At 35.5% G+C, this 21229-nt stretch overlaps 2 protein-coding genes across 3 annotated transcripts; one reads left to right on the top strand and one right to left on the bottom strand.

Annotated features, from left to right (window-relative positions):
* Positions 1–3900: 3900 nt before the first annotated feature.
* On the bottom strand, positions 3901–5591 carry LOC132637354 (uncharacterized). Its single transcript, XM_060354455.1, has 4 exons — positions 4768–5591; positions 4244–4632; positions 4073–4152; positions 3901–3987 (listed from the first exon to the last, which is right to left on the bottom strand). The coding sequence occupies exons 1-4, from the start codon at positions 5589–5591 to the stop codon at positions 3901–3903; spliced, it is 1380 nt and encodes a 459-aa protein (XP_060210438.1).
* Positions 5592–10303: 4712 nt separating this feature from the next.
* LOC132635754 (DNA cross-link repair protein PSO2/SNM1) lies at positions 10304–19490 on the top strand. 2 transcript variants are annotated; one of them, XM_060352260.1, is made up of 10 exons: positions 10307–11244; positions 12308–12505; positions 13975–14322; positions 14728–14791; positions 15916–16133; positions 16223–16336; positions 16802–16907; positions 17040–17251; positions 18873–18976; positions 19146–19490. In XM_060352260.1, exons 1-10 carry the CDS (start codon positions 10489–10491, stop codon positions 19288–19290), a joined length of 2265 nt encoding a protein of 754 aa, XP_060208243.1. In that variant the 5' UTR covers positions 10307–10488; the 3' UTR covers positions 19291–19490. The 2 variants fall into 2 exon arrangements, with proteins under 2 accessions (XP_060208244.1, XP_060208243.1); XM_060352261.1 differs by lacking the exon at positions 18873–18976 and having other exon boundaries at positions 10304–11244; positions 19146–19278.
* The last annotated feature ends 1739 nt before the right edge of the window (positions 19491–21229 follow it).

The raw sequence follows: 21229 nt of genomic DNA, 5'->3' as shown, positions 1-21229 counted from the left end.
TCCATAGATAAAGTTTTTGAATTTAAATTGAAAGATAAAAATATTTGAATTGAAATAACATTTTTTGAATTTGATAAAAGTAAATCACGTAGATTGGCATCACGTTTCAAATGTCTTAATAATAATATCTTAGTTTTGCAAATATACACTTATGCAAAAGTAATGCCTTTTTAGGTTTTAATTTCCTTTTAGCTAAGCATCTCAATAAGGAGAAATGTAGACTTTAATAGTGTCTTTTTTATTTTTTATTTAAAAAGAAGCTTGTGGGACCCATGAATCCACTTGCAGAATAATGAACTAGACTCACATAAATAATGTTGGTTATGTAATTACAAAATAAAATTTCTTGGTATTAACAACATTCGTTCAGGTTCTCTGATTCTCTCTACTAATATTTTTCATTCCTCGTCCAAAAAAGGGGCGACTATGAAAAGTGATTGCTTTCCTTCACTACCTAGTATATATGATGGTATACACTGTTGTGTTCACAGTTTGGTAAAAAATTGATTTAAATAAAAAGTTTAAACAACCAAATTAAATAAATCGATTTTTTTTTATTTGGTTTTAAAAATCTATAATATTTGGTTTGGTTTAACTTTTATTTAACACGCTCGTGAACATCACATACATGCACTATGGAACTGACTTCTAACTTCGTTTTTCTCCTCAAAAATTTTCATCATTTTAGACATATTTTGTTGAACTTGCTAGATAAAGGAAAAACACGGTTTCCTTGAAATCCTGTGTCTTCAGATAAAGCATACATATAATAGAGAATCTTAAAATGAATATGCATATAGTTTCAATATACTAGAAGTATTCTAATATCCTCTATATCACTCGAATTCTGTGTCTTCAGGTGAAGCATAATACTTGTGTTACCCTGCCAAAGGACCTCTATGCAAGCCTATACTGATGACCTTTCTCATCAATCTTCTTAGCAGACTCAAGAACTATATATCTAATTTTCACTTTCAAGTGCTAAGCTGAATCAAGTATGTGTGTCCTTCACAAAATGAAGGGCAACTTCAGGATAACCAATTTGCTTCAAATATGTTACTCCATCATGGTCTGAACAGAGGTCCGAGTTCCTTATCATACTCATAACTTGGTCATATCTCTTTCTGAGCAGGGACCATTTTCACAATGTATTCAGTTGAATCAATGATAATTGAATGGTTTTTTCTATCCCTGTCCAAGCAAAAGACAGTGTTCCCACATATTTTTGTTATATACACCGGGAAATCTAGGGATTCGATGATTCCACTATCCCATTTTGGAAGACAATACTAAATACGGGTTTGTGTTGTATATACGAAAACCCAATTGTCATTCCAGTGCTCCGCTCTTGACACGAACTGTCTCACGTATGGCGCAACCATGCACACATTTCTTATCAGCTATAACTCTAGATTGCTTGCTAAGTGAATCGATACTTTCCATGTCAAATGACTAAACAACATACTTTATGGAAGAAGTGTGAAGATTCTCAGAACAATTCCGTGCTGGAGATTAAAAAATAAAAAAACAACTCTATTAGTCATCTCCTGCAGTAGTCAGTGTAGTAGCAGTAAAGTACTGAATTTGTTGTATGCATGAACACAAAAATCTACGAAATGTCAGTACTAAATTAAAAATACAACAATTGCTTCCAATAAAGACTATTAACCAAGTTAGAAGAAATGAACAGCTTGAAAGAATATACATTAGCATGGGATAAAAAATATATATATATAAAAAAAAAAAAAAAAAACAGCTTGAAAGAAGCTACCCCACGAAAATTGCTTTGACTACTCACAGAGTCACAGTTCACAAAAATGTAATATAAACCATGTTTACCGCCTACTGACCGGTAAATCAAAATGACACAAGAGGCTTCTAAAAGTGGAACACTAATTGGAAGTTCAAGGATGAAATTAAATTAAAGAAGCACAGTGGCGGATCCAGGATTTTCACTCAGGGGGTTCGAAAGAAAACAAAAGCTAAATATAAAAAATTATGTTGTCAATGAGAATTGAATCTAGGACACACGACAATTTTGAATACCCTGGACCGCTTAAGCTAACCTTTTGCGTTATTCAGGGTGTTCAAAAGTTAATATATATACATAAACACAAAAAATTTACCTCATATATACACTGTAATTTTTTGCTGAGGGTATTCGGGTGAACACTCTTTGCATGCTATAAATCCGCCCCTGGAAGCACCCCATTCAAATGCTTCAGGTGTATAAACAAGGTATCATCCAGCAAAAGTCCAAAACACAAAACTGGAACTTCCATCCAGAACACACGGAAATTCTCATCACGAATAGCTATTTGATTCAACATTACATAAAGGGGTAAATTTCCTCTTTAGCATTTTACTATAAGTTGTACAATTCACTATATTAATTTGGAAAAAAAAAAAGAAAGGAATTCTCTAAGTTCATGGATCATGCATATGTTCCCAAACATATATACATCAGTTGAAATACCCTCTGTCATAATAGAAACAAATTAATTTAAAATTAAGTTAGGTGATTTCTTCCTACTTGACTAAGCTTTGGTGGTCAGAATATTACAGTTTAAAAAACTTAGTATAGTAAAAAAAAAAAAAAAGAGAGAGTACTAAACTCTAGATACAAAGAGAGTATTAATATTAGGCCTACACGTATTTGTGTGACAAAAAGAGGAAGATTTAAATCCTTTTTCAGGTTTAAGTTTTATTAAATTTTAATTAATAAAAATAAATGGGGCGTAGACATATTTAGCACATATCCAGTATTAATTTGATTTAAAATACGAAAGGGATAACTCCCGTTGGAAATATAAGGCGGGTCCTTGATAATATCATATGATACAAAGATGGAAGAGGGAGAGAGACATTATGCTCATTTCATTATATGTTAAAACTCCACTCTTACATAATATCCTTACAAAGGATGTTTTTATAGGTGTCAAAAGACACTTCTAAACTCAATACTTGATAAATGATTTCACACACATCATGAACCTAATCTCCTTGAAAACATAATGTACCTAGATAATACAAAAGACAATGAACTTAGGTAACATAAAAATCATGCACCTAGGTATCCTAAAAATCATTTGAATCTAGACACTTAAACATTTAAGTTTACTATTTTCAACATCCCCTCTTAACACTACTAAAAAACAGTTGAAAATTAGCGACGAAATCCGTCGCTCTGTTCAGTCACTTATTGGGCCGTTGCTTTGAAAAAAGCGACGGACTCCGTCGCATTTTTTAATTATTATTATTTATTTTTTTAAAATTAAATGAATTATATTAATAAATATATAATATAAAAATACAAAAAGCGATGGATTCCGTCGGTTTTTTTATTTTTTTCCGGAAAAGCGACGGAGCCCGTATCTTTTCTGGAAAAAAAAAAACAGATGCTGAAATCAACAATTTCAACATCCCAAACCTGTTTTTTAGCCAAAAAATCACAATCCAGCCTACAACCAGCACTAAATGCTGCCAATACCAATTCTAAATGAGCTACAACATCTACAACATCCTAATTATCAACATAACAGCATATACTATCCAACTAATCCATCAAAACAATCAAAAAAGGCCTTCAAAGTTCAATTTTTTCATATCATTCAAAGTTTACAACTAAAACAATGTAAAAGTTTCACAAAATCTCTAAAATACAAATAAAGATGATCAAGGAGTCGTATCTACGTACTCATCATCATCATCCTCCAACTCTTCATCTTCCTCTTCTTCCTCTTCATCATTTTGTTGGTTTGGGTGGGGAGAACGGGGCAGACCAAACTGTCCACATGCAATGAAGTTCATAACTTGCGCCTGGAGAGCTTCGAGGTTCTTTTGCAACATACTAGTCTCCTTAGCATGACGACTTTCATTATCAGCCAATTTCTTGTTAAGTTATTCAATTTTCTGCGCCACAGCTGCATATTGAACACCGTCAATTCCTTTGCCCTGCCGAGAAAACCCTTCACCTGGCAGTCCTGACTGAAGGAGGCCAAAGTTGTTTCTTGGACCAAGACCATACGCTCTGCCCTTATATACCCCCAATGGCCTTAGTCCACAATTGTACCTCTATTTCATCTGGAAGCTCGGTAGGAGTGCCTTCAGGCTGAGGTTGGAGGTACTGCTGCTTTTCTTGTTCAAAATGACCTTGTATATATAAAAATAAAAGTTAGTATTTAATGAATATATCATAATTAAAGTTAGTTTTTTCGACCATGTTTTAAAGTGAATGCTTTACTATTTTCCATGCAATGAGGACAAGCTAGCTTTCCAGCAGTCATCCAACCAGACAACATCCCATACGCAGAAAAATCGTTAACAATCCACATTAAAGAAGCACGCAAGATAAAAATTGACTTAGTTGATACATCATATGTCACTACACCTTCGCACCATAACTGTTTTAACTCATCAATCAAAGGTTGTAGAGAAACATCAATCAAAATTTTTGGATTACGAGGACCAGAGATAACTGTATTTAGGAAAATGTAGGGACTTGTCATACACATCTCAGGCGGAAGATTATATGGAGTAAGAAATACAGGCCAGCAAGAATAGGGTGTAGCAGAGACAAAGAAAGGTGTGAAACCATCCGCACACAAACCCAAACGGATGTTCCTTGGTTCACTAGCAAAATCAGTATAAGTTCTATCAAAATGTTTCCACGCTTCTCCATCCGATGGATGACACATAACACCAGGTGCCCTTCTATTTTCACTGTGCCATCTCATGTGAGGAGCGGAACTCGGCGATGTGTACAACCTCTTTAACCTAGGTCTAGGTGGTAAATAATGCATCGACTTAATTGGAACCATCTTCCCACAAGGAGCCCACCTAAACCGAGCATGTCCACAAAATTTACATTCATTTAAATCAGCATCTTCCTTATAGAACAATATACAACCATTTGAACAACAATGAATCCTGTCATATGACAATCCTAACTTGGAAACCAATCTCTTGGCCTGATAGTAATTTTTAGGTATGTCGTATTCCGAACTAACTAGTTCCCCTACAAACTTAATCATAGAGTCCATAGCAGCTTCAGCAACACTCCAATCTGCTTTGATATTAATCATTCTAACTGCAATGGACAACTTAGAATGTGCACACCCTACCCAAAGTGGATGACTAGCCTCTTCTAATTCTTGATAGAAGCGCATTGCTTCTTCATTGGGAGGTTGCTCATAATTTTGTTCAGGCTCAAACCCAGAATGTACCCCAAAAGCATCATTGACCATATCATTGACTCTATCATATTGGACATGATGGTTTTCCTGCGATCTACTACTTTCACCAACAACTAAATTATAATATATACCATTGACCCCATCAATCTCTCCATGATCAGTCCAAACTAAATATTTATCCTTAAACCCTTTGCGACATAAATGAACCATAACTGTATTCGGATTGTTAAACCTCATACACTTGCAAATCGAACAAAGACACCTAATTAACCCCTCACTTTGAAAAAGGTCAAGTGACATTGCATGTGTAATAAACCCTTTAACACCTTCAACAAATTCATCATTCACACCAACACGACCACTATTATTCCTATTATACATCCACATACGATCCATATACAAAAATTCTCACATATTATTTAGGTTAATTTATAAAGTTAGCTAAATTGAATTCTAATAACTTAAGAAATAACAACCAATACCAATAAAATAGTCTATTTCAACCAAAATAAAATAAAGTCATCCCTACATAATTTTTGACAAATAAAGTGTACAATTTCTACCTAAATCATACACACCATAATTCAAAGCTAGAGAAATATACATTCATATTGATATTGAACATACATATAGCCAATTTCAACCAAAACAATAATCTACAGGGATCCCTACACAATTTGGACCAATAAAGTATTCTTTTTTTTGTCAAATTCAAATACAAACACACCAATATAATTTCTAAATTGAATAAAATAAACTAATTACATACACATTCAACCTACAAACTAAGATTAACCAAAAAAATCAAGAAAAAAACCCTAAATTCTAAACATACCCATTTTGACAAATAAAGTGTATATTTCTTGTCACATTCAAGCTAATACATATCAATAACATCACAACGACACCATAAATATATTAATACTAAACATGCAATGTAATAATCACAAAACAATTAAAAAAGAAAAAGGAGAAAACATACTTTTTCGGGCCAATTAAAAACGGGTCAAGTGGGGCGGCGGGGTGGGAGTGGACTTCACCAGAGGGACGGAATCGACGGAGATGGTGTTGGGGAGGGGAAAATCGCTGGAAGGAGCGAATTTTGGGTTAAGGGATTTGTGTGGGTGAAATGTGAAGAAAGATCCATTTTGGGTCTGAAAATTAAAAAAACCGACGGACAAAGCGACGGCATCCGTCGCTTTTTTTAATTTGTTGACCAGATCTTGACCATTTAAAAAAATAGAAATAAAATAAAAACCGACAAATTAGTTAAAAAAAATATTTTAATAAATTAGTATATGCATAAAGTCATTTAATTTTAAAAAAAAAAGTTAGAAAAACCGACGGACTCTGTCGGTTTTTCATTTTGCTTTTTTTATTTTTATTTTTATAAAAAGCGACGGACTCTCTCGCTTATTTAGTAGTGTAAACTTAAATGTCTTTTCTTATTCTTCAATGTTTCTTGACAATTTCAACTTCATTTTCAACATCCTCTTTGAATACGCATCCATATCTATTGGCATTTCATTCTCCATCATCTTCTAACTTTTGACTGTAGCAAATACAAATTCACGGAAAACTTCTCTTGTCTTATCTTCCTAACTTGTGAAGTCCTTCAAGACTCACACCTTTTCAACGGGTTGTTCTTCTCTTCACAAACCCGAAGAATTCACTCTTCTTTTGCAAATAGCCGGCCTCTCAAAGGTCATCAAACTTGGAGACACACCTTCAATGGAGATTGCCAAAATTTCACTTTTACACCTTCCAGGATTGAACCAACGCTCTAATACCACTTGTTGGAAATATAAGGCGGACCCTTGATAATATCATAGGGTACAAAGAGGATGGAAGAGGGAGAGAGACATTATACTCATTTCATTATATGTTAAAACTCCACTCTTACATAATATCCTTACAAAGGATGTTTTTATAGGTGTCAAGAGACACTTTAAGACTCAATACTTGATAAATGATTTCACACATATGATGGACCTAATCTCCTTAAAAACATAATAATGTACCTAGATAGTACAAAAGACAATGAACTTAGGTAACATAAAAACCATGCACCTAGGTATCCTAAAAGTCATTTGAACCTAGACACTTAAACATTTAAGTTTACTATTTTCAACAAATCTGTCTAAATGTACACAATAAACCGCCTTTGTGTAGGAGTCTAAAGGACTTGTAAATTTGTATGTGTATTTCACCGATTAAAACAAGAGGTGCTACCAAAGATTTCTCTTCAAGAATTAAGGTATCGAAATAGCAGTAAATCAAGCAATGTCGGAAGAGGCAGAGATTGAGAAGAAAAGAATAGAAATAGACCATTACAAAACTAAGCTAATAATCGATCACATTGCAAAAAATAATAATATAATTATAGGTCACGTTGGGGAGACCATCAAGTATCTTCATCTCCAGTCTAGAGCTAGGATTGAGGTTGCTAGAGACCGAGATGTTGATATTAATTCTAGAACTAGATGGGTTGATATCATGGGTACTCCAGACCAAGTAGCTAAGGCTGATCAATTAATTAAAGATGTTCTTGCTAAACTACTAATCGTAGTTTCGTCTGACCGAGTTTTTCGGAAGTTAACTTGACCACAATCTGAAGCAGAACAAAGTTGATGAAAGAAATAAAGAATGACAAAGTTGATCTAATTATAGGCAACTTAGGGGAGACCATCAAGTATCTTCAACTACAGCCTTGAGCCTGGATTGAGGCTGCAAAGGATATATGTTGATCCTAATTGTCAAACTAGAGTAGTTGAATTCATTGGTACTCGAGACCAAATAGCTAAGGTTGAGTAGTTAATTAGGGATGTAGAAGATGAAGTCGTTCGAGATGATTCTGGCTGCCTAGTTTCCCAAAGAGAAGAATGTGATCTGCATAACCCTAAAAACATGATTGGTATTATTATTCAAGCTTTAGTTGATGCGAAACCTGAGGCGATGATTTCTGGTACTTGCCTCCAGGAAAATATCCACAACAAGTTTATCCGGTTGTTGGGACTCCTACAAGTTGGGCTCTTTTGATGCAACAACATGGTTACAGATACCCCCGGTCCACCCCCACCCCCATCTACAAGTTGGGCTCCTCCAATGCAACAACATGGTTATAGATGTCCAAGTCAGCCCCCATCTACAAGTTGGGCTCCTCCAATGCAACAACATGGTTATAGATGTCCAGGTCCGCCCTTACCTACAAGTTGGGCTCCTCCAATGCAACAACATGGTTATAGATGATCAGGTCCACCCACACCACCACCCCGGCCCACCCCCAAAATATGACGTGTCTCAACAAGCTAATAATTACCCTCCTTGTTGTGGATGTGGCAATTGTTACAATCAGACAACTGATGAATACATTGTCGAGCCTCCCCAAGTGCAGCCAAGTTATATGAGCCACCTTCTTCCGCCTATGCTGCTTCAATATCACAGCCTGGTTATGATGCCCCACCTTATGGGCATCCACTTATGGGTCAACCTAGTTATGGGCCAGCACCTTATGGCATCCACCTATGGTTCAACCTAGTTATGGGCCACCACCTATGGACTATGGTTCAATCTAGTTATGGCCCACCAGCTTATAACAATATTGGCTATGCTGCTAATTATTCCCTTGCTCAATCAAGACCTCCTTGTTTTGCCTATGGTGTTCCAATATCACAGTTTGATGATAGTGATCATGGCTCACCCTCCAGTACAAACTTTTGATGGTACACTAACAATAGTGCTCGTGGAATCTATTGATGCAACTCCAACTCCACTCAAAGTTTCTCGTCGTAACTTTTAGAGTTGATATTTCTTATAAAGAGTGATTTTTTTTTTTTTTAACTTTCAAATAGATTTGAATTATTTAGTCATGCAATACTTATTGAATAAAAAGAACAAAAATTAATTGGTAATCGTAGTAGTTTTCAATCATTTCGTGGCACCTGACATGGCCGATCTATCTACTATGGGGGTCAAGATATGTACAAGATGGTACGTACGTACGTACACTATCGTTAAAATTAACTATAAAAATTTATCAAATAAGTTTAAGGCATCTTATTAAGGCTTTCATCTTAGGCCACCAAACTATTTGAACCTCCCCGATATATATTTGTTTTCTGCTTCAGTTCAACAACTCATTTCCCATGTTAGGGGAATGTAGTATGAGTATGGTTAGTAAGGGAATATTTGTGTGTGGAACCGTTTTTAAAGTAGAGTTTTCAATTTGAAAACAACTTTCCGCTTTAAATAGTCTCCAAACAACTTCAAAATTAATATTTAAGCTCCTTAATATGTTTCTGACAAAATCCGAAATAACACAATTGAAAAATCACAATTATATAGATCGAAAAAGTTTGAACCTAGCTGCAATGATCTTTAATATTGTTTTCAGATACTTCTTTCAATCTCGAACAATGTATTCATTGTCATATTTATGTTTTTAAGTTCCGGACTTCAAAACCATAGTTACAAGGCTTTTAGAGGGAAGAGTTCGATGTAGTCTCAGCATTGAAAAAGGCAAATAAACGGGGTGATTTAGCTTTGACTACAAGATGCTAACTTTAAGACAATTTGAGTTAAATACACCACTAAAGAAAAAGTGATCCATTTTGTGCCAATCTTTAACCCGGCGAGCATATACATGTCAATTTCTCAGTCACTATTTCTTCATTAAGTTGAAGGACTTTATTTGGTTCATTTGCATTTTTGTCCTATTTTGTGTTGGTCTGTAATTTTTTCTCCTCATCACAAACAACTTTTTTTTACGGGGCATAAACTTATATTTTCGCATCATAACATCTCACAAGTTATGGTCCGCAAGACTCTTGTCTTTAGGGATCATTTGGTACACGGGATAAGGCGAAATATCGCAGGATTAAGTTTGAGATAAATTTTATACCTTGTTTGGTTGAAGTAATAAATTTTTCCACCTTCAACCAATACATGGTATACAATTTATCTCAAACTTAGTCTTGGACATCCCATCTAATCCCATCAAGCTTGGTAGATAAATTAGTCTAGTGATAGAATTATAATTCCAAAATAAATTAATCCGTGTACCAAATGACCGAAGAGAACTAATGTCCTACTGGACATAAGTTGAAATGGCAAAAAGTTAAAGACTAATCCATTTGAAGAACAAAAATTAAAGAACACAAGTTAATTTCTTGACTTTGGTTGCTTGTAATAATCTGACACAATTTTGGGGGTTCCCTCCATTTGTTTTCAATACACAATTATACAAATGTGAAAAAACACCATTTACTTCTACTATTTCCTCTTTGTCCGATCAATGGCCAACTCTTCCAACCCGAAAACCCTAAACCAAACCCAATCACATTTCATATCCCAATCTCTCACTGACGACGACGATTTTCAAGATCCATCTCCTTCTCAGCTCCATTTTCCCAATCCCTCTCGTAAACCTCTTGGACCTAATAATACTACTTCCAAGAAGCCAAAACAGCGTGGCAGCAAGGGCAAGGAGAACTTTCTTGTTGTTGGAAAGGGTACCGCTGAGGGTTTGAATTCGGGTCCGGGTCATGAGTTGGACAGTTCTCGTCCTGCTAAAAAGCCGAAACAACACCTAGTAAGTGATGAGAAGGAATGTATTGCCTCTGTTGTTGTTGAAAGATCTGATGGAAATGGAAAGAACATAGAATTTGACGATTTGGATTTGTGTCATGGGTTGGATAGCATAGAATCAACTATAGATTGTTGTTTTAGGGCCCAAAAGATGACGAATAATGAGGAAGAATTAAAGAGGGGCTATTTGTTTAAGTCGATAGAGGCTAGGTTGCTTAATTCAAATGGCGGGTTTGAAGAGAGGAAGGAGGAGGAATCGGAGCTTGATTTGTTGCTCAAGTTATGTGGTGAGGAGGATCAAGTGGATGTTGATTTGCATAGCCAAGAAGAGTGTTTGGGGTTAGACGATGAATGTGGTCGCGTTTGTTGTCCGCTTTGTGGAGTAGATATTTCGGATTTGAGTGGTGAAATGAGACAGGTTCATACTAATGAGTGTCTTGATAAAGAGGAGACTCCAACTCATGTAAGATGCGCTTGCATAATACTATCTGTTTCGTGTTGTATGGAATGTAAAAAACATAACTTGTGTATGACAGTGTTAAATGAGCACTTCTTTAGTCACTATAATGTTGCCAATGTTATATGATATCTAGCAAATTGGTGAACATCTGTTCTACTTTTTGTTGTTTTTGGATACTATTGCAAGTAATAGAACACAGAATTTGAATTGCTTTGAGCTAAAATATGATAGCTATACTGTACAATATAATGAATATTCATATTTATGGTACGGAAAACGAATATGTGTAATTTTTAACAGCCATATGATTGCAATTCCAACTCCAAGTCTGCAAGCCGGCAAGTGTTGCCTGCTGCATGTCTGTATGTGTATAATACTGCACCTTCCCCTGAGAAAAGCTTTAAGATGCTCTTCTCTAAATGGTGGTATCAATTCTTGTTTCTTGGAAATGCTTCAGAAATTGGGAATTGTGTTCGGTCACCTTCAGTTGCCAGCTGCATGTTTTCTTCGGGCTGGACCTTTATAGGACTCAACAATTTGGGTAATTCCAAATCAGCAAAACTATGCTTAATCATACTCATAGGACTAGTGGTAACAAACCTGAGTTTCCAAGTCAAACATAACCACCAGAGCATTTACACGGAAGAAACCAGATAGACGTGATTGTTATTGAAAGGTATAACTTCCCATCGATTTTGGGCCTAGTCTTAAAAGTATGATTGAACCAAGTTTTGCTAGTTTGAAATTTAGTAGTATTGAACAAACTAGTCCTAAAAGTATGATTGAACAAACTTTCCAACTAGTGAAAGATAGACATGATCTTTGTTACTGAAAGGTATAAAAGTTTCCGTCAATTTTGGAACTAGTTCAACACCTTACAAAATAATGTACTTCCACGTCATGGTTTAAGTTGCATTTCCCGTTTATCATGTTCTTAATTCAAGTGCACTTGGAGACACTGCTGCTGTTATAGTTCATTAGAGAAGTTACACTTGGTTGCTGATTTTTAAAGAAGACATGGAAAGTTAAATTTGGCTTACCTCAATTTGATTTGATCATCTTGCAGGTGGTTACTGCCAATAATGATGTATCTTTTCAGAGTCCTGGGAAAGTGCTCAATAATTCCCCATGTCAATCTCCTAAAGAGGTTGTCCACGTATCTCCTGTCGTTGAATGGTTACGAAATCTTGGACTTGCTAAATATGAAGAAATCTTTGTCCAGGAAGAGATTGATTGGGACACTTTAAAATCCTTGAAAGAAGAGGTTTGCTTATTATTCTTCATTGCTAATATCTTTGTCCACATAAAACTAACAAGATTTCTAGTAACACTACTTTTGTCGATATCCTCCTTGGATATTTCTGGTAATAAAACGGAGCATAGAAGGAAGAATAAGTTTTATGTTTCTTTTTTGGCTGTTACTTGTGGAATTCTTTGCTTTCGGAAGTGCGACTGTTCCTGGGAGAATGATTACGCCCAGATTCTATGCACAAATGCACCTGTAATGAAGGGTTTTGCTTTTTTTTTTTTTTTTTTTTTTTAGGGTTTAACTGGCTTTATTCATGGTTATCTTTAAAGATTCTGTTGTAAGCATAAAGCTTGAAACTCAGAATTGGGCTGGTTAAAATGCATTACAGCATATTAAAACTTGAAGCAATCTGATGCATTTATGTCCATAGTAATAGGTGAAGGGCCATTATTTTTCTAATTGACTATATGGAAACCAAAGGTGGGATGTTCAGGGGCAGGATGAGGCCATGGCCTCAAGGATTCTCGTTATGTTTTCCATCCTAGAAAGTGGTGCGTCGTTCCCTCTAGAGTGCAGCCCTCAGACACAAAAAAATCTATAACCTAACCATCAATCTCATTTTTTGTTTCATCTCATTACTTATTTTGTTGGAGGTCCTACCATTACAAAGTTTTGAACTACAAATTCTTCTTTGGAGTAGGCCGTTTGGGCGTTTAGAACAAGGTCACAACAGTGAGAATTGGAACTAAGAGTAGTCTAGAAAAATCATTTAATTAATAACTAAAGTGACCATTCTCTGGTTATTATTGTTTGAGTACTGCTTGAGCTTTTCTTTAGATTCTTGTGCCCGAATAGAATTTACTTTGGGTTCGAGCCAAGAAAATCATGGTAAAAGTAAGACTTGAATTTTCTTCCCTAGAGGGAAATGAACCTGGCAAATTCACATACCCTATAAAGCAAGACTTGTTTCTTTACAATTCATTGAATATACTTCTCATGGTGAATTTTTCTGCAAAAGTAATTAGCCCACTTTACCTTCCCTTAAACGCAATTCTTTCCAAGTTGGACTTGTAAAAGGGAGGCATCGCTGAGTTGTGCTTGTTATTTCCACTGTTACCTTTCTGGTGACAAACTATTAAAGCTGTTCATTTCTTTTTTTTTTTTGGGTCAAAAAAGCTGTTTATTTCACTTGGTGCTCAGACTACTAAGCTTAAGTTTTTTTTTTTTTTGAAAACTGGTAAATTGTATTCCTCAGCATTAAGGATATGCTGGAGACCTCCAAAAAGTTATCCACAAGGAGCAGTAAGATAAAAAAAACTATTTACAGGCTTCCTAAAAAGTCACCAACTGTTCTGCTCCCTCTACATTTGCTTCTTTACACCAGAAATGAAAATTTACAATACAGTTACTACTAAGCTTAAGTAGGTTATCCTGTTGTTTATATCTTTGCCCAACTAACTCCACTATCTCAAGTTCCGTTGCAGGATTTATTTAGCATTGGTGTCACTGCTCTTGGTCCTAGGAAAAAGATTGTTAACTCTATTTTGGAGCTAAGAAAGGAAACTACCGAGGAAACAATAGTCCGGCAAGATGTTACGAAAAATGTACCTGTTGATGCTGGTAGCAAACCAAGCAAGTTGATAACAGATTATTTTATTAGTCCTGTTTCGGAAAGAAAGAAAGTTTGTGCTACTGGTAGGGCACAAAAGGAGGTTGGACGAACTTGTTCAAATGTTTCCCATAAGAGAATTCAGAAGAAAAATCCAGCCAAGAGTGCAAAATCTAAAGATATTCCAGTGTGGTGTTCTGTACCAGGAACACCATTCCGAGTGGTAAATACCTACTTACATGGGCTTTTGTATCATGTCACTTCTTGGAAAGTTGCATAATTTACTAATCAACAGCATCTGTTTTACCACATTTAAGTTGGATGCTGAAAATGCACTTATATTACTGAAAGCTCTTTAACAGTTCAAAGTATATAAACATTTGTTGGATTTCCCACAATGGAATGGTTCAAAGCAATGCCAATGTGTTTTTCTACTGAATTAAGTGGTTAACTAGTATGATTTCCTGCATCTTAATGCATGTGAAATTGGGTTATTGCTAACAAACATTATTGCAGTATGACAAAAAAGTACCAGGCTTTTTTCCAACTGCTAAGATATAAACTTGTTATTCTTTATACCTCTCTTGTGATAAAAATTGCTAAAAATGTCTTGTTTACATTATTGCAGGATGCTTTCAAGTACTTGAGAAGAGATTGTTCTCATTGGTTCCTCAGCCACTTCCATTTAGATCGTAAGACCTCTTCTGGTACCCATAGTTTCAAATGTTTAGTAGCTGACTCAGCACAAATAGAAACAGATAAAATAGCAGCAGCTCGCAAGGCAGTCTCCTTTAGCTCTGCTTGTAGGGGCAATTCCAAAATTCTGTTCAGTTTAAAAAGCGTAAATACTTTTTGTAGTTGTTCAAAAAAGTTGTGGAACCTTCTTTTGATTCTCTATGATTAATCTTCTCTACACTCCACATACCCATACGTCCTTTCTTTTTTCCTTCCTGCAACAAATTCTAAATAATTAACATTTTTGACTCTTCTCTTAACCATGTTAAGTCAAAATACAATAAAAATGAGATGAGCCAGGAGTTGGTTTAACTTTGACCCTCTAATGTGAGTCAGAGCTTTCACCTATTTGCTTGCAGAAGTTTTGAGGTACACTAGCCGATTGAGTAATTACATCTCTAACAATTAAAAAGAAGCGCATTTATTTTCACGCGCTTGTCAATAAATTGAAGCTGTCAAGGTTGCTTTATCTTCATCTTCGTTTAAACTTATTCTTCATGTTCATGTTATAGGACATGCTGGACTAAATTATTTGCTGGTTTCTCAATGGTCACCAGATATAAAATTATCCTTCTGTCCCAAATTATGTGACACTCTTTTCTTTTTTGATCGGTCCCAAAAAGAATGACACCTTTCTATAGTTAGTAACAATTTAATTTCAAAATACCCATTTTACCTTAATGAGATGATTTATAGCCACACAAATATCTATGATTTATTTTAATACCACAAGTTTCAAAAATCTTCCTTAATTTGTTAAACTCCCTGCCCAATCAAACACCTTCACATAAATTGGGATGGAGGGAGTATTTCTTTAGAAATTGAATTACTTTTTGTATTCTCCTTTTTGCATAGGATTTCCTCGTTTATCATGAAAGTCAATTGATAACTTGTATCTTTTAGTAAGAAGAGTTTTTAAGGATGTTGCATATTTGTAATGTGGACAGCTTCACATAGATATTAATCAGTCCTTATGTCCTGCTAGACTGATTGCTGGCATGATAATCTAGTTTGACAATCATGTAATCAGCAATTAGCTTACCAGTCCAGCTTTGAATTTTGTTATCTTATATCTCTGTAGATTATCAAGGCCTCACTAAGTCCTTCTGTCATGGAAAAATTTATTGTTCCTCAATTACGGCAAAGCTTGTTAATCTGAAGATCGGAATCCCATGGGACATGATACAAGTTTTACCCATCAACCAGAAGATCAACATTGCAGGGATTGATATCACATGCTTTGATGCAAACCACTGCCCGGGTTCCCTAATAATCCTTTTTGAGCCACCCAATGGTAAGGTGTGGTACCAATTGGTTTGCCCTATGCTTCTTCTGAGTTCTAGTTTGATTGCTCTTGTGATGGATTCCTGGTTTGTGTTATGCGATAGGCTGTCCTACACACGGGGGATTTCCGATTTTGTGAAGAAATGACAAGGAATTCAATCTTGCAGACTTGTGGTGTCCACACTCTCATCTTAGATACTACATACTGTGACCCTCAGGTATTAGATTGTTAACTCATTCTTAGCCATGAAGTCAAATAACCTACCCACAATTATGTGCTTTGTCTGTATTTTTGGTTTAAACTCAATATATGTTTATATATTTTGGGTGTCATGCCTGGCCATAGAAGCAAACACTTTGAAGAAATGCTCTAGTATGATTCATGTCACATGTATGTTAGCTAATATTGAGATTTTCTCCTTAAATCTGACATAACAAGACATAATATAGATATATACATATAGGAATCAATATTTAACTTTGTTATGTGTCAATTTCAAGAAGTAGCAAATACAGTTTATAATTCAATACATTAAAAAAGACAAGGAACATACCAGACTAATCCTAACACCAGGAACATACAAAATAGCAAAATCTTGTATATACAGTTGTATACATTTCAGTATGTCATCAACTGTTTCCATTAAAAATTCAGATGTTGTAAAAGTTTGTTTGCCTTGCAGTATGACTTTCCCAAACAGGAGGCTGTTATTCAATTTGTTATTGAATCAATACAAGCTGAAACATTCAACTCGAAGACCTTGTTTCTCATTGGTAGCTATACTATAGGTAAACTTCATCTCTGACTTTTTACGTTGCCTGGTAATATTGTGGCCAAAAGCTCAAAAGGTGCCTAGTATCTTGTGCTTAGAGCTTTCATCCTAAGGCAATTTCTCATGGTTTCTGCCCTTATTGATTCAGGAAAAGAGAGGGTGTTTGTTGAGGTTGCTCGTGCTCTGCAGAAGAAAGTCTATGTCAATGCATCAAAGTTACGCATTTTGGAGTGCCTGGGTTTTACTGAAGAAGAAATGCAGTTTTTCACATCAAATGAGCAGGAGAGCCAAATTCATGTAGTGCCTATGTGGACATTGGCTAGCTTCAAAAGGTTGAAGTATGTTTCTAATCAGTACGCGGTAAGTTTTTTGATGTCCAAGTGTTTTTGATGATTTAAATTCTGTCGGGAAAAAAGTTGGTGTTGATTTGATGATTTGTCCATAGTTAATCAGTACTTATTTTGATTGAAAATAACAAAATTCCACCTTGTGGATTTCATCATCTTATACGGACTGTAGGAGTTAGAAGTTTTCTTTAGTCCAACGTACTCGTCGTACTAGACTACAAATATGTCAGGTTTGTTGACATTGATTAGGTGCTTTCTCGGTGTTGTTGGGTTTTCTCGCAAGACCTAAGAGAGCTATCGAGCCAAAAGTTTGCACGGAATCTAGAGCTAAATTCTTATGTTGGCACACCTCTATGCATCTTGATTGGGCTCGTTCAAACCCTTCAACCATTCCCTATGTTTTTTTTTGTATTTGTGTTTAACTTCCTTCTCCTCATTCCTCTATGGCGTCATCCGTAAGTATATAACATATATGTTTTTTCCTTTATAGTGCACGTAAGTAAGTTACATATATATTTTTCCGTCATAGTTACGCCCTCTATTTTAATTTATTTGACACTCTTTCCGTTTCAAAATTTCTATCTCTACACTACTTACACAACTTTCAAGAACTTGAAAGTATTGAACTACACACTCTTAACTTTGATGTGGTATTTACTTTCTTTTCAACCACTATTTACTATTTTCTCTCATCATCACTAATAAACAACAACAACATACCCAATCTAATCCCACAAGTGCGGTTTGAGGGGGGTAGAGTGTACGCAGACCTTACCCTTACCTTGGGAGGTAAAGAGGTTATTTTCGAAAGACCCTCGGCTCAAGAGAAAACACGGCAAAGAAGGTCAGACAAGGATTAACAAATTAAAGTAGTTATGGCACAATACTATAGATAAGCATTATGGAGAAAGTAACAGTAATTGCAACAAACTAATACGATAATCGAAGTACAGGGGACAATAGATGGTAACATAAATCAAAGAAACAAGAAACTACACAAAAAAAATACTATGCCTCCTAGTATGTGAGGGTACACGAGCAAATCTCTACTACTTACTAATCTTATACTCTAATCCATATCCTCCACAACCTTTTATCTAAGGTCATGTCTTCGGTATGCTGTAACTGCTGCCATGCAGGTCCAATCACCTCTCTCCAATACTTCCTCGGCCTACCTCTACCTCTCCTGAAACCATCTGTAGGCAACCTCTGACACCTCCGCACTGGGGCTTACCTCATCGCTAATATATTATATAATTAGATTAAAATCTTAGGCACCATCCTATAAAGTAAATAGGAAGAAAATATAAGTTATTTGGTTTAGCATTTCTGTTGGAGGTCTTTACTTTCTTTTCCTTAGAATGCAACACAACATTTATATGGAGCATTTCTTCGGGAAAATTTGTCTACTTGTGTCATTTTTCTACTAAAAGTTAAAATTTCCTGGCTGCTCTAGCTTTGTCATTGACCTCAGGAAAAAGTGTTGACTACTACCCTTTGGTAGAATGTGCCTTATCCAGTTTTTTATCTTACTTGGAACCCTCCAACCAATAGGTTTTTGCACCACCACATACAGAAGCTTTTGTTTATTGATCCAAATTGGAGTGGTATGTAACAGTTTGTCACCACTTCAGGGTCGATACAGTCTTATAGTTGCTTTTTCTCCAACTGGTTGGTCATTTGGTAAAGGAAAGAAGAAGTCAACTGGAAGCAGGTGGCAGCAGGGTACCATTATCAGGTCATTATTTACTTTTTAACTTTGTTTATGAGTCAAACTAGCGACATATGTAATTATAACCGACTCAAGCTACTAGATGAATGCATGGCATTTAACTCCTGAACCAACACACATTTCTGATTTAGCAACGGAACTGATTTAATGAAAACATCATTTGTTTTGGTCTCAGGTATGAAGTACCATACAGCGAACACAGCAGTTTTTCAGAACTCAGAGAGTTTGTTAAGTTTGTTTCTCCTGTTAACATCATACCTAGTGTAAATAATCATGGACCTGAATCCAGCAGTGCAATGGTCTCACGCCTCGTAGACTGATATATTGAACTTCAAATAGCAGTAATTCTTCGCATCTTGCCTTGTAATGTATTTTGAGATTGCATTCAGTACACTATAGTTTAGTTTTCCATGTTATACCATTCTGTATCGTTGCTTGGACAATGTAACTGGTGATGTTTTGTTCCAAAGCATATGTAATCTTTACATGAGTGCAATAATAATTAGTGTATTCAGTGCAAGGGTGCATGGAAAGGCAAAAGAAAACGAGAAGAGAAGTAAGAGCAATTAGTTCTAACTCATTTTTCAGGCCCTTTTGCTGGAGGTTTTGCTTGCACATAAACCTCATATCAAGCACCTGTCTCTGAGAGTATACTTAGAAGAGCACCTCAAAGTTATACATCAGAGCAGCCACGGGGCAATCTCTTACCTTTTGGTGCGAATGTAGTGTATTTGTTATGGTTCATCTGAACTGAGGCACAAACTTGGTATGTGTTAAAAATTTCATTAAACAAGTATAAATAATAAATTTTAAACCTAGTAAATGCAACAGGATGGGGTAGAATTCCGTAATTGAACTCATAAAGTTCAGAGTTTGAATTCACCTTAGCTTACCTTAGTGTTGAAAATTCCTTAGCCATTCCAAATAAGCAATAGACGGACTAAGTAGGCGAACACTAAACCATGCTAGCTAAACTTGTAGTAGTCCAATTCCATTGACAAACCCAACTAATTATTTGATTTCATGTCATTGTTTATCTTATGTCTTATCCTTCCCATCCTTTATCATTTTCCATCATTCTTCATGGGTATTTTTGTGGGTTCATGGGGTTTCTTTCAAGTCCGTGAATTTCATATATTTAATTCCTGTGCCTAGCCGCCATTTGTTTTCCATTAGGAACGTTCAAAAAGTGCAATTTCCTATGCGTTTAAAGGTGTATGTATAGATAATCAATAGAGATAGGTGAAAATTTAGCTGATGGGCACCCCTTATGGATAGACTGCCGAATAGTAATATTCCAATAATAATTAGAGCTGCATTTTGTACCGTTTAATCATTCATTAGTAGTTCTATATCTTGAGCCAAAATCATCTCGTCAATTAGAGTATATGAAAATCATTCATCTCAGAACACAATAATACTACCACCGCTAATACTATGGTCGTTTGGTTTAAGGTATAACATGGGTTATACCGGTACTAATTTTTATACCACGTTTGGTATAAGGTATAGATTTATCCCGGGATTATTTTATACCTTGTACCAAACGTGGTATAAAAATTAGTGCTGGAATAACTCAACTTATACCTTCTTAACCCACTTATACTGGTATTATTTTATACCATCTTTCAGATGGTATAAAATAATACCAACAAATGGTATAAATTAATCCCGGGATTGTAATCCCGGGACTATTTTAACCTCAAACCAAACGACCATACTATTCCCTAGTTATTATTGGTAATATATCAAGTCCCTTCAGATACAAAAAGAAAAGGGCTACGCTGTATTACACATCAATAATGTTTCTGTATACATTTATTAATGGGAAAAGGGTAAAAAATATCCCTCTACTTTGTTTTAATGGCTAAAACTATCCTCCGAATTAATTTTGGGTCATTTATGCCCCTACCGTTATGAAAGTTAACAACTAGACCCTTCATTTGACGGAAATCCCCAAATTGATTCAAATAACCCGATTTCATAAAAAATAACCCATTCTCCTATTTTACCTGCCCCGACCCACTCCTAAAATAACCCATTCTTCCTTCTCTCTCATGTTTTCTCCTCCAGCTATGAAGCTCGTAAATGGAGACTTAATTTCCTTTTAGCCGTTGACTGATTAAAAAGTTAGTGTCATGTTTTAGGAGCTACAATTTTTATGTTTCAGTTAAGTCATCTTAGGGGTCCTAATTATGTCGAAATTAGTTAGGTAATGGGATCAACTCTTTTAGCCATTACTTTAGGTCATAGGTTAGT

The sequence above is a fragment of the Lycium barbarum genome, chromosome 4 (assembly GCF_019175385.1).
Source record: "Lycium barbarum isolate Lr01 chromosome 4, ASM1917538v2, whole genome shotgun sequence".
Taxonomy (NCBI): Eukaryota; Viridiplantae; Streptophyta; class Magnoliopsida; order Solanales; family Solanaceae; genus Lycium; species Lycium barbarum.
Note: the sequence above shows the minus strand (reverse complement) of the source record. Positions and strands in the feature narration are given on the sequence as shown.